The 18,194-nt window shown below is 40.0% G+C and overlaps 2 protein-coding genes across 2 annotated transcripts in view; both read right to left on the bottom strand.

Moving 5' to 3' along the window:
* Positions 1–18,194, bottom strand: part of PITPNM3 (PITPNM family member 3) — a 1,035,839-nt gene that overhangs the window by 42,539 nt on the left and 975,106 nt on the right. The window lies entirely within an intron of this gene.
* Positions 1–18,194, bottom strand: part of AIPL1 (AIP like 1 HSP90 co-chaperone) — a 151,260-nt gene that overhangs the window by 126,559 nt on the left and 6,507 nt on the right. Inside the window, exon 2 of the mRNA XM_082245803.1 lies at positions 8,493–8,672. Coding sequence (XP_082101929.1) covers positions 8,493–8,672 — 180 coding nt within the window. The remainder of the gene's footprint in view (positions 1–8,492; positions 8,673–18,194) is intronic.

Here is an 18,194-nt window from a genome sequence, read left to right as displayed (position 1 = left end):
ACATGTATCGGTACAGACTATCCTGCAATTTAATTTTTTACACTCAAACAGGGTGTATATTGAATAGCGGAATAGGAGATATTTTACAAAACGGTGTATCTCACACGTACAAACACAATCTAGGCCCCGATTACAATTTTTTGTACCCTAAAGGCAGGATGAGGAGTAGGAGGAGTTCGGAACAGGCAGGAGGCAGACTGAAGCACCCTCAAATCCTCGGCGGTATGAGATGTGCCCCAAAAATTGGAAAGGTGTATCTCACACGTACCAACACAGACTATCCCGCAATTTAACTGATCCCCAAAGGTTTTTATTGAATAGCGGAATAGGAAATATGATAAAAAACAGTGTATGTATCTCACACGTACAGAAGCACACTAGGCCCCAATTACTATTGTTTGTACCCCTAAAGGCAGGATGAGGAGTAGGAGGAGTTTGGAACAGGCAGCACCCTCAAATCTTCAGAAGTATGAGATGAACCCCAAAAACTTGGAAAGGTGGATCTCACACGTACCAACACAGACTATCCCGCAATTTAACTGATCCCCAAAGGTTTTTATTGAATAGCGGAATAGAAAATATGATCAAAAAAAGTGTATGTATCTCACACGTACAGGAGCACACTAGGCCCCAATTACTATTGTTTGTACCCCTAAAAGGCTGGATGAGGAGTAGGAGGAGTTTGGAACAGGCAGCACCCTCAAATCTTCAGAAGTATGAGATGAACCCCAAAAACCCCAAATATCATTCAGCTCTGCTGCAGGCCACAATTTAATTTTTTTTTAACCCAAGGCTGTATATTGAATAGTGGAATAGAAAAAAAGTGTATGATTTTTGAAACCACTCAATAGCACATGTGAACTGAACACAGCAGTGTATGATCAGTCAGCACAGCACAGCTGAAGGAAAAACGCTGCACACAGTGCCTGATAGAAAAATACTTTTCTCCCTCCTCCTCAGTGGGTAAAAAAGATTGTGTTCACTGCACCCCAAAAAAATTGTGTTCACTGCACCCCAAAAAGATTGTGTTCACTGCACCCCAAAAAGATTGTGTTCACTGCACCCCACACACAGCAAAATGGATGTGGACCACTGAGACCTGCCTATCTCCTATCCCACCCCACACAGCAATATCGATTGTAGTTTGTAGAACACACTGACCCTAAAAATCAGCAGACTCTCTCCCTAAAAGGATTGATAAGATCGTAGATCGGTCACTGCAAACCCCACCCCACACAGCAATATCGATTGTAGTTTGTAGAATACACTGACCCTAAAAATCAGCAGACTCTCTCCCTAAAAGGATTGATAATATCGTAGATCGGTCACTGCAAACCCCACCCCACACAGCAATATCGATTGTAGTTTGTAGAACACACTGACCCTAAAAATCAGCAGACTCTCTCCCTAAAAGGATTGATAAGATAGTAGATCGGTCACTGCAAACCCCTCCCACACAGCAAAATCGATCATAGAAAACTGACCCTAAAAATCAGCAGATTCTCTCCCTAAAATGCCTACAACTCGCCCTGCCTAACACACTCCGACCTGTCCCTCAATTCTATCCGGACACAAATGTTTTTTTTTTCCTGTCTGTCCCTAATCAGCAGCCAGCACGTTGATGTGTGCTCTTTCCCTGAACTAAACAGCAGAATGACGCCGCAGCGGTGCTGCCTCGAACTTATAAAGATTTGGTCACATGCTTCTGACGGCCAATCACAGCTACTAATACATTTGTAGGCATGGCTGGGATGGCTTAGGCACACCAGTTAAACGCTTGTTGATTGGCTGTTGAAAGCCCGCCATGAAAAGTGCGCCAATGCATGCAAAACCCGGAAATAAAATGACCGAACACGGATTTTTACCCGAACATACAGCAAAGTTTTCGGGTCCGTGTTCGGGTAACAAAAATCCAATTATTCGGTACGAACACGAATAATACAGTCCGTGTTCGCTCAACCCTAGTCTCTATAATTAGTTCTCACCCGACCTACAGCAAAATGACTTTCATCGATCTGGGTGGATGTCATATGACGTCCTCCCGACCCGGCGCAATCAGACACAGCCGATGACTGATCAGTGTACCAGCCTGCTGCCGGTATCCTGTGATTGCTGTGACCAATCAGAGCAGATCACATGACAATTGAAAACAATGGATGGCTTCCTTTCATGTCAGCCATTGTGCAAAATTGTGTTGCTTGCTTTGAGTGGTCACATTGATCACATGATACAGACAGAGCCAAACACAACGCATCTGTACCATATGATTGACTGTGGCCAATTACAGCTAATCACAACAAAACACACTGAATTCATCTGTTTCATTCAGTAAAAATAGTTGCTAAATAGTTGAAATTCACTGGTATAAACAATCATAATGTGTAACAAAAAAAAAAAACCTTATCACTTCCCCAGAGTAGTACAGTGTTACTATGCTACTGTGTTTTGATCATGGAATGTTAAAAAGAAAATCATATCATTTTTTTTGCTTGTTTTTTAACATACTGTCAACAGTCAGCATCCCTGATCACCACCACATCCATTATATGATAACAAATACTGTACTGGTGACCGTATGTAAAAAAACAAACATTACATTTCTTCATTTTCCAAAAAATTGTGACAAAAACTGTGAACTGTCCGCCGCAATGTTGCAGTACAGCAAAAAATCGCAGAACGCCGCCATTACTAGTAAAAAACAAAAAAAAACAATAAAAATGACATAAATCTTTCCCATAGTTAGTAGACGCGATAACTTTTGCGCAAACCAATCAAAATATGCTTAATGCGATTTTTTTTTACCAAGAATATGTAGCAGAAAACAAATTGGCCTACAATGTTAAAAAATTTAGATTTTTAAATTTTTTTTTGAGAATGCCATATAGCAGAAAGTGAAAAATATTGTTATTTTTTAAATTGTCACTCATTTTTTGTTTATAGCGCAAAAAATAAAAATCGCACAGGTGATCAAATACCACCAAAAGAAAGCTCTATTTGTGTGAAAAGAAAGGACATGAATTATTTGGGTACAGCGTCGCACGACTGCGCAATTGTCCATTAAAGTAATGCAGTGCCGAATCGCAAAATATGGCCTGGTCATTAAAGCGGTAGTATACTCCGCCATTAAACTTTTACATACAGGTAAGCCTATAATATGGCTTACCTGTAGGTAAAATGAATATCTCCTAAACTTGCATGGCTTAGGAGAAATTTGCCCTGCATGCAGCCGCTGACACCAGCGGAGCATGTGCTCTGAAGGACCTTTAGAGCTCGTTGCTGGCTCTTGCCAGAAAGTAAACTCCTGCGCGCATGCGCAGGAGTGACGTCATCGCGGCTCTGGCCACTCACAGTGACAGCTCCCTTAGCGCTGTCTGGGCGACCGCGTCGGGGCTTCGTTTTAAGGTAAGTATTTCATAATGAGCTTTGTCCTGCAGGTTTTTTTTTGTTTTTTTTTTGTTTTTTTTTTGTTTGTTTTTTGTTGTGAGGATACAACCACTTTAAGGGGGCAAATCCTTCTGGTCTTAAAGTGGTTAAGACACTGCCATAGAAACACATTAGATGTTACTTCAGGTATGAAAATCGAATGTTGTGCCTGAAGTTGTACTGGTGTGGCCAAGGGCAAAATAATATACACTGATTTGGGTTGTTTTTAGCAAAAAAAGTAGCAGAATACATTTTGGCCTCAATTTATGAAGAAAGAATATTTATTTGCAAAATTCTATAACAGAAAGGAAGAAAATGCATTTTTTCAACATTTTCGGTCTTTTTTCGTTTATTTAGCAGAAGATAAAACCCAGTGTTTATTAAATATCACCAAAAGAAAGCTCTATTTGTGTGAAAAAAAAATGCTAAAAATGTCTAATAGGTACAGTGTTGCATGACTGTGTAGTTATTCAAAGTGAGACTGAAAATTGACCTGGGAATGAAGGGGGTAAAATTGTCCGGTATTGAAGCGGTTAAACCCATTTTACTGTTAAAAAGTCTTCTCCTGTTGACAGTGCTGCTGAGAGAAGGGTACAGGTGTAATGATGATATCATGTACTAGACACACGAAAAGCTGTAGCTAGTAGCCATGTTGTTCAGTTATCATAGGTCATCCATGACAGTCTTGCAGAACAGAATAGAGTTTTTTCCAGTCATGTGTGTCAGGATATAAGTTGCCATCATCCCTTAATGTAAATGAGGAAGAAATTCCCCTAAAATGTGGGACTTTAAGGGCAACTTTAACATCCAATAATGGGTACAACTATGTATAAAAACATACATTTATTGAATTAACATATAAAAAGCATTATCAAGATGCAATATATAGATACAAAGATAAAATACACCATGATTAAAAACAGAGTCACGGTTAACAACATATGCCAGATGTAACAAAGAGACTAAATGAATGTCTGAATTCCAGGAAAGACCTAACGCGTTTCAGGCGTGGCCTTCTTCAGAGGTCTACTGGAACTCCTTCATTCATGTCTAGATATTCATAAAAAGATATAAATATATATATATATATATATATATATATATATATATATATATATATATATATATAAACATTCACATATATGTATTACAGAAATATTATCTCATAGTACACTTATATGTCAGACATATCAGATATGAATATACACACCACTATAGTCACTTTGTGATGGCATATGGAGCCGTGTACAAGCATTTCATGTTATAGGCCACAGAGCATAAAAGCAGGACGCATTCCTTTCCACATTCAGGTTATCTCTACCAGTAATTTTGAATACTATTTGTGGCACTAGATTCTGAACATCATTTTTACTTACGGCCTCCTCTTGGTGTGTTAACTATATTTCATATAGGAACTTCAATACTATTTATTCAATTGATGTACTTTCAGATCTCTTCCCTTTCTCTTCTATTGGGATTGGGTTATCCTGCATTGCTGTTGATCTTACTTTGCATACACTGCTGCATCTTGATTGTACATCTCCAAGGTTGCACTCTGGTGGTATTCCTATATAGGGCATGCGTAAACACTGACACGCATGTCCTTGTGCTCATCTCTTCCTACATACCTCTCTACATCTATTTTTATAGTACATGATACAGTATACATATTCCTTACTTTCATCCCTTCTTAGAGAGGGCATCTGGAACTATAACTCATTAACCCACCTGGACATGGCCATCTGATCCGTGCCTCCTATGGTATACGGGACTCCAAACATCCCCGTAATAAGTAGGTATCTATTCCCTATATATATCACAGTTTTTTTCTAAATACATAGTTGCAGATCACACCTACTTATTTCATTTTAGATATCCAGCGTTGGTCTCCTCTCTTCGGATCCTTGTGGGACCCATTTGATGACATTGCCTACTCTCCTGGTGGGAATTTTTTCCACATTGGAATAACCGTATATATCTATATATATGAACATACTTCCTTGCTTCTGCCTCTTCTGGTATCTTTTTATGCTCTCTTGCATATAACGTGAAATGCTTGTACACGGCTCCATATGCCATCACAAAGTGACTATAGTGGTACGTATATTCATATCTGATATGTCTGACATACAAGCGTACTATGATGTAATATTTCTGTAATACATATATGTGAATGATTATTTTTATATATATATATATATATATATATATATATATATATATATATTTTTTTTTTGTTATGAATATCTAGACATGAATGAAGGAGTTCCAGTAGCCCTCTGAAGAAGGCCACGCCCGAAACGCATTAGGTCTTCCCTGGAATTCAGGCATTCACTTAGTCTCTTTGTTACATCCAACATATGTTGTTAGCCGTGACTCTGTTTTTAATCATGGTGTATTTTGTCTTTGTATCTATATATTGCATCTTGACAATGCTTTTTATATGTTAATTCAATAAATATATGTTTTTATACATGGTTGTACCCATTATTGGATGTTAAAGTTGCCCTTAAAGTCCCACATCTGAGGGGAATTTCTTCTTCAGTCTTGCAGAACAATTACACATTGCAGCAGTGATCTTACTCCCTCCATCCTCCTTTAATTCATGGACTGCATAGGTTTTACACTTCACTGGAGCCATTATCTCAACTCAGAGACATCAGAAACCAGCGCTTAGGTCCGAGCAGCGCTGTAAACAGAGTCCTGGCAGGATGTCTTTTATGTTGTCCAGGCCTATCGTAAAACTATGACAAAATCCATTAAGAATACATTGCATGCCATAAAATGATACATAGAACTAATGGGGATCGTAAAAGGCAATCAGAGATACCCAATTCAAAACTTAACAAATCCACACACAATTCATAAGCTCAGACGGGAACATGACACATTAATAATAAGAATATATTTGAATAAGGAATGTCATACTAAATAAATTAAAGTCATACATGACCACACTAGCACATATAGAAGCACAGATAGCTGTCAGATATTCCCTGGGTGACAAGTTTTTCTGAGGTATGCTGTGTTTAGTATCCCTGGACGGGAAATTCAATGCTGAACAAAAATCTACGGTGTGTAAGTGAGGGACATGATATTAAAAAGGGGGGAAAAAAGAATTGGGACTTTAAATGAGATGACAGGGTAAGGTCATATTCCTCCATCCCTACTGAATAACTAAAAACAAGGGGAAATTGGGACCTTGTTTTTTGAGACATGATATTGTCATAAACCCAGGACAGCCCATAGATATTCCGTTTAATTGGCCAGGGGCATCTGTCAACACCTCTTTGATCCCAGAAAAAAAGGGAGATGCCCAGACAGTTGTGAGTTCTCTTTTACCATCAATTCTGGAACATCTGTCAAGCTTGAGAACCGATAACACCTGGCTCATTGACTGAACTCTGATAACACCCAGGACATTGATTGCAAGTACCCTTCCTCCTCAATTCAACCTTATTTCTCTATTGCTGAATTATGTCTCTATTTCTTTGACTTTTTCTGTAAGTATTTTATTTGCACCAACTTTGACCTTTTCATTACTAAAACCATATTTTGAAAAGTGTTAATCGTATCCCTAAGCTCCTAATGCAAGCTAAAAAAAAGAACCTGTCTCTTGAAGAGTGCTGCTGTATAGGATAAATCCTATGAACATATCTGTCTGTGGTGACAGTGTGTGTTACAGACAATTTTTCTAAAATCATAATTGGTATTGCTAAATTTACGAGTTTCCCCAAAGGGGGTGGTGGCAGTTAAAGGGCTAATTGCTTAATTAGCCCAGTGATAACCGCTCCCAGGCTGCTGGCACCTAGATTGTGGTCCCACAAGCTGGAAATGTTTTGGGCAGGGTGCAGCTGAGCTTGGCATTGTTATGTAAGTGACAGCATGGTGTGAGATTGGCTTGTCCTTTGTCACCAGTTGCTGAGAAGGGCAGGGATCTGATACCCGCATCCGTCACAAGGGCTCTACACTGGAATGGGTGAGCAGCCCACCTCCCAATGAACAGCAGTTCCTCTGAAGATGTTTTAAATACACTGATCTTGGCAAGAAAGGAAAGTAGTGGTTTTCACATTTTACAGTATATAAGGCTGTATGAAGAATAGACACTTGAAGAAAATATACTATAAGTGCAATTATCCTGTAAAACAGAATGGCTTTAAAGGATAATATTCCTTATTATCAAAAATATAAAAACATGAGGTTTAGTTTCCAGGGTCCAATATCAGGAAATAAGCATATGATGGGTGTCATGGAATGGAAACAACATTATTGACTTAGGGAAGGTTTAAAACCCCTCTTCGCATATTTCTATTTTTTCTTTGTGTGTAATAAATTTCTACCAGTATCTCAGGGTTCCAATCAGCTGCTGGAACCTGAACATTTTCATGGCAGCAGGACATGGCCTCCTCGAAGATCATGATTTGTGTTTAGCCATTGGTTGGCTTTGCATGAACTTCACCCTCGAGCAGCACTCACATGACCTGCTGGGCTTTTTCTTTTGTAAAGGCCACAGGAAGAATGGGCACATAAGTGCCCGTAATCTTCACTTATATCACAAATATAAAAAGTCGTTTATTTTTTAAGGGTTCATATGTGTAATACTCTTCACCAGCATCTCTGGGCTCCCTTCTGCATGCAACAATTGAATATATCCCTGGCAGCAGAATACATGGCCTACTTAAAGATGGGGATCTGTATTCGGCCACTGGTTGGCTCCATGTGAACACCACCCTCTAGCAGCACTCACATGACCTGTTGTCACAGTTCTGACTAGGCGTCACTAGCTAAAGTGAGCTTGCAGCTGCTGATGGGCATTAGCTTTGCTGGTTGAATAAGGTTAGAGAGTAATCTCCTTTAACGCCATGCACCAATAAATATGTGTACTAACTTTGTTACATTGAGTTTTTGAAGTCTTACAACAATTCTGTTCAAATGCATTGAAAGAATAACAATGCAAATAGTTAAAAAATAAACAAATGTCTGACTGTTCAATAGCATTAGGTGCAATATTTGAGATTAAATATACAAATTACAGCAAAAAAAAAAAAAAAAGTCTGGAGAATACTCACTGTGACATCACACCAGAATTCAGCCACTTCACCAATCCTCATAGAGGTGAGCAGGACTTCCCAGACCTCTAGCTTAAACATGTTTCCAATGATTATTTCCATAGGGACTCCAACTTTCTTGCTGTCGTCAATCACTGTTCTATCACTGTCACATTTCAAGGTACGAAAATGGAAAGTTACCTAATCAAAAAAAAAAAGGTTACAATTAAAGGCAGTCAAAACATATTATATATCATCAGCTCTCTTTGCCTCTATCTACAATATTACCAACAAAAGGGAATGTATTATGTCTAGTGTCTAATGAATGCCAAAACTATATAATATATTGTCATATTTCATGTTTTTTGTCTATCTGTTTAAAAGCACTTTATATTAGCATTTAGTCCTGTCCCAAAAGAGCATTGGCCACGTCCAAAAACACACAAACACCCGTATAGAATTTGAAAACAAAACTTTATTTGTAGAACAAATTGTTACAGAAATTAGGAAGATGTAAAATACCTACACATTGTGCAGCTAGTGTCTCTGATGGGAAACAAAACTTGGACCCCAGTGCTACTGGTAGGGTACAGGAAGGGGGGGCTCGCTCGACCCATCCCCCCCCCCCCCTGTTTCTTGACCTGCCAGGTTGCATGCCCAGATTAGGGTCTGGTTTGAGTCTTGGGTGGGACCCAAGGCTGTTTTTTTTTTTTAATTTTTGGTGAGGGCCTGATATTGTCTGCCGGGTAGGGGAACCCCACGCCTTTTTTTTCTTTATTTTTTCAATACCCAGGGGTCAGCAATTGTAACTGTGAGTCATTTTAAATGTAATTTGACTAGTTTTTTTTTCTTTTGGAAATGTCATTTTTGCTGCAGCATGTTATATATATGCTAAAGATGCGCCACTTTGTAGGCAGACTAAAAGGAGCCCCCCCAGCACTATATTTGAAGGAATTTTTCATTTTTATTTCTGCCTTTTAAGCATTAATAAAATCACTGCTCCTGAAAAAAAGAATAATTTAAAAACATGTTTTAATGGGCATTTGTCCATCAGGGCAATATTTAGACCCCCATGCTTCTTTTATTGCCAATTACTTGCATATAAGCCTTCAAAATGGGCATTTTTCATGTTTGGCTCCTATAGACTTCAATGGGGTTCGCCGTTCGGGTTTAGAACATTTCCATGTTTGGGAGTTCTGCTGCGAACCAAACAGGGAGGTGTTTGGCCCATGTCTACTAATGAGGAGGGAGAGTCCCCGGAGAGCCGAAGCTCTTGTGCACATCGCTGGATCAAGATGGGGCTCAAGTAAGCATTGGGGGGCTGAGGGGCTGCTGTAAACAGAATAATTTTTACCTTCATCAATTGAATTTGACCATAGAACATTGAACCTTGAGCCTTTATAACCACTCTAAGGGCTCCCAGGCATCAGGCTAAGCCCCTTTATCATTCACCCCAATAAAAAATGCTTTAGTGACCAAAAAGGATGTTCTGATTCGATAGTTTGGATGAAAGGTGGATCGGCCATAGTTACAACCTCAGAAAATTTGGGCCTTTTGTAACAAACTGAAAGCAGTATAAAAGGGATGAAAGGAAAAGGCTTCTCAAATCTTAGGCAGGACTTTGAAAAATGTAAAACAGTTGAGAGGTTTAGTTTAGGACAGGGATCCTCAAAGTACGGCCCTCCAGCTGTTGTGGAACTACACATCCCATGAGGCATTATAAAACTCTGATACTCACAGACATGACTAGGCATGATGGGAATTGTAGTTCCTGAACAACTGGAGGGCCATAGTTTGAAGACCCCTGGTTTAGGACATCCATACACAACCTGATATTTGCAATTAATGCCACAAATCAGTATTGGGGATGGAAGCCTTTGGAACCAATTTAGAAGACCACTGTTGCTTTCATTACAAATGTTACTTCATAACTCAATATTTCAACATATATCTTATCTACTGAGACCTGCTTGCCATCAGCTGTGAGAAGAAATAACACACCCAGCTGTTGCCATTAGCCATGAACACAGACGAACCAGGATTTTTTGATTCTTAGATATAATGACAATCTCCATATGGCAGCTCAATCTTTGGGCATTCGAAAATAAAGGTTTAGAAACAAATAAATATAAATCTTTTATGACCAATCTTATCCAATACAGAATGACAGGAAACTATTGTGGGCTGTGTCTCAGTATGTCCTGGAGGTGATGATATTGATCATATGCTGATTTACACTGCTTATAAGTGCCAGTGACATTTGTACGATGATACACTACCCATACCTATTTTTCTCCTATCCTTGGTAAAACATTTTTCATTCCTTATCTGTGTTCTATATAGAACATTCTGATTGCTTCTGATGCTCCTTTGTAATAAAGTTAGGACTAAAAAAAAAAAAGACATTTAAAAAAGTCCCAAGATACAATCATCTCTAAGTAGTTAACCTCCAAAGATCATCTTATGCTGCCTGAATGTCATCATGGGTATTATTGAGCAAACATTGCTTGCATTATCTCTGATAATTAAAATGTGACATTTAATTTTCATTAAGACACAAAGTAAACAGATATATTCATGAGAAAATAGAAGACTAAATTGCAAAAATCTATGAAGTGTTCAGGAACATATATAGTGCCAAAAAGCTTAAAAGAAGATCTCTGGAAGTTCTATTACACTGTCTCCTCAGATTTACACACTACGTAAGTGCAGCCAAAAGAATTATTGCCATTAATTGGCCTTACCTAAATATACTCTTTGCTTTCTGAAATATATCCAGGAAATGAAGAGCAATGTAACCACAAAGGAAAATAAAGGTTTTGAAAATTAAATACTATCCTAGGGATTTATGAGAATTTCACTTTAGCTAGTTGATTTTTTAAAAAATAGGAATCTGTTGGCAAACTCACACTGCTATGTTTGCTGTTTTTAGCTACCTGCTACCTAAAAGGACAGCCAAGCAAAAACGTGTCCCTTTTATCTCTTGAAAAAAGTGGTGAAGGGCTAGATATTTTTGTGATGGGTTTTATTTTAACCTGCAATCCAAATAGTATATGAATAAAGCCGGCACAAGAAAAGGCTTCTTCCGAGTAAAATTCTTTATTCTAACATGGATAGCGGTGACAACATGACAAATGTTGACGCGTTTCGGCTTTACACCTTCCTCATAGCAATCCAAATAGAGTCAACACCAAGGACATTTTTTTTTATTATATCAAAAGTCCTTAGATGTGGTGATGGCATTTATTACCGAAATTAACTCCTGTCAGAAATCATGTTTCCGTTGTAACTTGTACTGAACTTAAATGTCAATGTTCTCAGCAATCTAATGTGAGCTACAAAGCACCCCCTCCATGTGTAATGGAGATGAGGAGAGGGGGAGGTGTTTATACTTCATATCAGGAGGTTCATTCTAGGGCAGTGATGGTGAATCTTGACATCCCAGATGTTTTGGAACTACATTTCCCATGATGCTCACATACACTGCAGAGTGCATGAGCATCATGGGAAATATAGTTCCAAAACATCTGGGGTGCCAAGGTTCGCCATCACTGTCCTAGCTTTCCTTCGTAGGTACAGTACAGTGAGTTAGTATTGTGTGTTATTGTGAAAATCACCAGGTGAAAACAAAAGAAACTAAAGCCTAAAAAAAAAGTTAAAAAAAGAAAATAAATGTATCTAACACACCTAAGAGTGTTTTTGGGTTTAGATGCACTTTACTATAGGCTCTAATTCTTCCCTAAAGCAGAGATTTCCCATAATTTTCTGTCCCCATGACACTCTGTCATTTCCACAGTTGGGGAGAGAAAATATTTCCGAAGGGGTCATAGATAACAATAATAGATCAATAACATGTGTTAGTTTGCATAATTGAGGGGCATCATCTGCATTTAATTAATTGTGCCAGGATTAATATTAAGTCCCTAAAATGTTAAAATAAGGAGTTACCAAAACATACATAACACTGCATCTGTGCATGTGTGTGTGGATTGTCAGTTTAAATCCCACCCAAGGCATTACCTGCATGAAATTTGTATGTTCTCCCTGTACCTGCGTGGCTTCCTCCCACAACCCAAAGCAGGAGTGGGCCGAGGGGTGGCGGCTGCCCTGAGGGCAATGGTTTACTGTAGGGATGGGGGTGCCTTCATTCTGTCACAAGTCTAGATAGTTTGGCATCTTTTCCCTGGGCAATGGATGACCATGTCCCAGCATTGCTCCAAAGATATGCTAGAAGGTTGATTGGCTCCGGTCTAAATTGGCCCTAGCCAGGCCCAGACTGGCCATAGGGCAGACCGAGCATCTGCCGGTGAGCCGAGGCCTCCGGGCGCATGTCACTTTGTGTCCCTCCCGAGACAGCTATTTGGGCAGGCCTTCCTTGCTTGCCACCGGCCTCTCTGCGACTGGCTCCGCGGCCGATTCAACTGAGAGGGCTTGCATATCCTTCTGGCCGGGTATGTCCCAAGAGACTCCCCACTCCCAAGGCACTGGCAGCCGGGCTGATGCTGAGCCTAGCGCCACTCACTGCGGCCGGCTCCGCGGCCAATCAGCCTTCTCTGTAGCTCAGGGGGGTGGAAACGAAGGGGTCAGGTGACTCTGAAGGGGGCGGAGCTTGAGGGGACCCCTTCTGCTTGATTTCGGGAAGCGGGAATAGTGTCTCTGCAGCTGCACTGCATACTACCCAAGGCCTGCAAGGTAGGTAAGTGGAACTATTCACTGTGTATGGTCATGTTTTCAGGTTCTCAGGACAGTAGATGAAGTGATTTATTGACTTCAATGGTTTATTAACCCAGTAGGCAAGTAAATATATACACAGTACCTACCAATGTGTTATAGTACCAATGAATTATATGGATCTATTCTACAATGGAATGATTCTGTTATTATAACTGTTCATACTTACAGGAATGTAACTGCAGATTACAAAGCTTGAAAAAAAGGAACCCTTATACTGGTAAACCCCTTCCTCTTCAACTCTGTGCCTCATAATAATGACTCCAACTGCATGGCCCCTCATTAGGTCATTTACCGATAGCATCATTCTGCTCCCCTATCATGTCCCACATCAATAGCATAACTCGGCTTCCCTATCATGTCTACACACCAATAGCATAACTCTACTTCCCTATCATGTCTACACACCAATAGTCACTCCCCTCCCCTATCATTTCCCAAGATGGTAGACCAATAGCATCACTTTGCTCCACAGTGATGTACCCAAACAAAGAATCCTTCTGCTCCCCTATCATGTCTTCACATCAATAGCATAACTCTGCTTCCCTATCATGTTCCACACCAATAGCATAACTCTGCTTCCCTATCATGTCCTCAGACTAATAGTCACTCTACTCCCCTATCATGTCCCCAGACCAATAGCATCACTTTGCTCCCAAATGATGTACCCAAACAAATAATTCCTCTGTTTCCCTATCATGTCTTTGCACCAATAGTTCCTGTGCTCCCATATCATGCATTCACACCCATAGCTTCTCTACCCTCATATCATGCCTTCGCACAAATTGTCCTTCTGCCCCATATCATACCTTCACACCAATAGTCCCTCTGCTCCTATATCATACCTTCACTCCAATGGTCCTGTGCCCTGATATCATGCCTTTACATTGATAGACCCTCTGCCCCCATATCATGGGTTCACACAAATAGTCCCATATCATGTAACCGAAACACTAGCCTTATGCTGCTCCCCTATCACACCCTCACATCAGTACCTTTCACTCTTCTCTCCTATTATGCTCCCACACAAATAGTCTGTATTCTTCTGTACAATGTTCCTCCTCCTGATCATTATGATATCTTTGATTCCCTATCCTCACTTCACATAAAAAGCCTCAATCCATTATCATGACCTATTGCTCTCATAACAACAGCTACACTGTGCTCCCCAACATGCTCCACACCAAAAGCTCCTGTTGTATGTCCTCGATTTTAATGTCTCCACAAGCCAGTTGAACAAACTTGGCAGTAAATGGAGATGTAAAACAATGCTCTAAACCCTGACTGGTCTTAAATGTTCGCTCATTTTCTGCTCACTTGTCTTCCTGCTAAAGCTGAAGTTTAATTTCCTTATATTTTATCTTTAGCACAATTTTTAAAATAAAACTTTTCGATTTTAATTGCATAGCTTTTTTTAAATCATGTGCTTCTCTATGCAATGCAGACAGATTATGGCTAATGGGAGGGGCCAGAAGGGTGCTGTACATAGCTTCCTGAAAACATCACAGCACCTTGCCTCAGTGGTTTTTATTAAGAACTCTCAGCCAGCAACGTCTCTAGGGGAATGTTATGTAAATATAGTCTTGGCTCATGGCCCCTTTAATGTAGAACTGTACAGTCTGGGCATTCTTGGGGCTACCCTAGAGTTCATCCCTTTTGTCTTACACTTGTTCTCTGGAGGGCAAGCAGTCTGGCTGTTTACCATCAGGACATTCTTCCAGTTAGAGTGGTGAGTGGCCTTTGGCCTGTTTCAACCTTATTGCTACTATTGGTCTTTTACTGCTACTAGCAACATTCTGCTCAAAGGGGCAGCTTTGTTCATCCCTTCTCTATGGATAAGTAGTTCTAAAGGTGAGCTCTGCAATGCAAGTTTGAACTGATATTAAAGGCATTAAAAAAAAAACAAAAACAAAAAACAAACATGTTATACTTACCTGCTTTGTGTAATGGTTTTGCACAGAGCAGCCCCAGATGCTCCTCTTCTCGTGTCCCCCACCGGCGCTCTTTGCCCCTTCCTCCTGCTGAGTGCCCCCAGAGCTAGCAGCTTGCTCTGGGGGCACCCCAGCAGGCTTGCTCCTGAGCCGCTGCTCCACTACTTCTCTCTCCTCATTGGAAAACTGGCTGTGATTGACTGTCTCAGCCAATGAGAAGAGAGAGTTCTGTGAGAGCCGCTGCTCTGGTGCACATCACTGGATTGCGATGGGGCTCATGCCAGCACAGACTGACCATAGGGCACTCCGGGCTGCATGTTCTTGTGAGACCCAAGGCAGCTTGGCTGCTCCTTGAGCCAACGCTGCTTATCCTGCCTCTCCGCGGCTGGCTGGCCACTAGTTCATTTCAGCTTTCGTGCAGGGGTGGTTGAAACTACAGGTCAGCTGACCTGTGCGAATGATGAGGGAGGAGCTGGAGGAGACACCGGACCAGAGGACCACTGGGGTGTGGCTCCCCGTGCGCCTGGATAGGAGGAACGGTAGGGCGGCTGCATATAGAAGAATCTATATACAGTAGAAGATGTTGGCCTTCTCGTCCAACATTAGTGCCTGACCTCACAAATGCTTTTCTGGAAGAATGGTCAAACATTCCCATAGACACACTCCTAAACCTTCCCAGAAGAGTTGAAGCTGTTATAGCGGCAAAGGGTGGACAACTCAATATTGAAGTCTAAGAACTAAGACCTAGATGGTTCATGTGTGTGTAAAGGGAGGTATCCCAATACTTTTGACAATATAGTGCATGTCATGGGCTGCTCAGTCTTAAATGCTCAGGTCTTTTTTTTGTCCCAGTCCTGGCCTGGCCCTAGCATATGTACGAATGTGAGTTAAGGACCTTAGATTGTAAACTCCTTGAGGGTAGGGACTAATGTGAATGTACAGTATATACTGTATGCAAAGTGCTACATAAATTCTTGTGCTTTAATAATACATGTCATAAAAAATTATATATACAGTATATGTAGCCTTTCTCAAGATGACTAGAGATATCATAAAATTTATAAAAGTAAGGTACAATGCTAAATACTGGTCCTAACATATGTCCAGCACCGGTATGCAGATCCTCAAGATTTTTACTTCCTTTCTGCTGATATGCCAAGTAAACAGCAGAGAAAACATCACATAAATCATTTCTTTATGTGCCCGGTGGTATTTTAACAACATACTGCATGCAGAAACAGATCCAGGAACTAAAGCAAAGACAACAGTTGATTTTAGCCCAGCAGAACCCACTGACTAACTGAAACCATAATTCTATGTTGGGTTGGAAACAGATAGAGAAACTGTGACAGAAATGTGCTGCTTCTGGAGCAACCAAGCGAGGTAATAATCTAGCAGGTAACTGTGCTTGCTACATTCCACAAATATTAATTTTGGGTGGACTGACCCTTTAATTCCCAAGGTGGAAGCAACCATTCAAAACTCCAAGGTGGTTGGGAAAGGCTCAGTAGTCATGGCAGGAATTTCTTAACGGTGAAGTCTCTAAGAGATATAAGAAGCTCAAAGGTGACTCCAAAGTTAACAAAAAGTCAGTTATCAATAGACTGACCCATTAACTTAATTAATGGGAATATTTTTGACAATTACAGAAAACAGATGTGTACCTGGGATACATTTTTCCTGGTTTCCTATAAGGCTCAGAGACTCCATAGACTAGATTTTACCATGGTAACTTATGTCTCTTTTTCTTTTTTCTTCTACAAGCTGATATTGATGGTGTCACTCTCATATGGCTTACCCAACTATAAAGACAATTCACTAGGGGTTATGACACTACAGTATATTATAAATATGTACTGGTCATTTTCACTTAAAATTGGAAATTCAGTTGGGTATATCTTACTACTGAAGTTCTCGAGAGCTACAAAAAACAAACAATTAGATTGTTCATATTTTCAAAAACCATGCAAAATTGAAAAAAAAAAAATTGGGTCTAGTAGACCTTAAACAGAAAGAGTTAATGAAAATGCACACAATATTTTCTAAACAATGGTTGACTTCCATGTTTCTCGTCCCATGAGCTTTGTGGGTTCAGTTGCCAATAGGGCATACAGTATTCTCCTTTAATTTTGTAAGTATAAACAAGATTAATTATACTGTGCAGCTTTGTGCTGCCTCTCTGGGCCCATGTAACTCTGGCAATGAAACACAATTAAAAATGGTAGTGATCAAGGGAGTTATTTCTTTTTGAGCGTAATTAACTTAGGAAATATGCTGACTTGTTCTAAAAGTTATTTAGATCAAGAAAAACATATTTGAGGATAATTCCACAGAGGTTGTGGTTGTAAAACAATCACGCCACTACCTAAGTGACAAGCACAGTTATTACTGTATTCCTCACTTTCTAAGATTTAATGAAAAAGGGAACAGCGTCTTACCAGTATTATAAGACTTGTACTTAGAATTAATGGAAAAACAGGTTGGTAGGTTCAGGTCTATTCTTAAATTGCATACTCAAGAGTTATTTTTTAAAACCAAATTAACTTTCTAGGAAAACCAGTTGAAAGCTTGCTCTTATCTAGCCCAGGGATCCTCAAAATATGGCCCTCCAGCTGTTGCGGAACTACACTTTCAATTAGGCATTGTAAAACTCTGACATTCACAGACATGACTAGGCATGATGGGAATTGTAGTTCCTGAGCAACTTGAGGGCCATAGTTTGAAGACTCCTGATCTAGCCTGAAGTAGATAAGTGATACGCTTATAACTGATTTGTTGTAGTGGTAGATAGCAAATATTCCACAGGAATGAATGAGGCCAATCCTTTCATGTTCATTGCGACACCATGCATATTAGAGAAGCATGTGTAAGCTCAAGAGTTTCTAAAATAGTGGCGCTCTACCACCTTTAATTCCTTCAAAATTTGATATGCAGAATAAGGTTCCCTTGCATGATCCCCCATAGAGAAAGAACAATTGCAAACGGTACTCCCCTGCAATGGAGGAAATAGTATACTCACCTCTTCTGGGAGTGTTGGCTGCTTTTGCATGCGCCATGTACC

This window comes from Pelophylax lessonae (genome assembly GCF_965119305.1).
Source record: "Pelophylax lessonae genome assembly, chromosome: 2".
NCBI classification, from domain to species: domain Eukaryota; kingdom Metazoa; phylum Chordata; class Amphibia; order Anura; family Ranidae; genus Pelophylax; species Pelophylax lessonae.
Note: the sequence above shows the minus strand (reverse complement) of the source record. Positions and strands in the feature narration are given on the sequence as shown.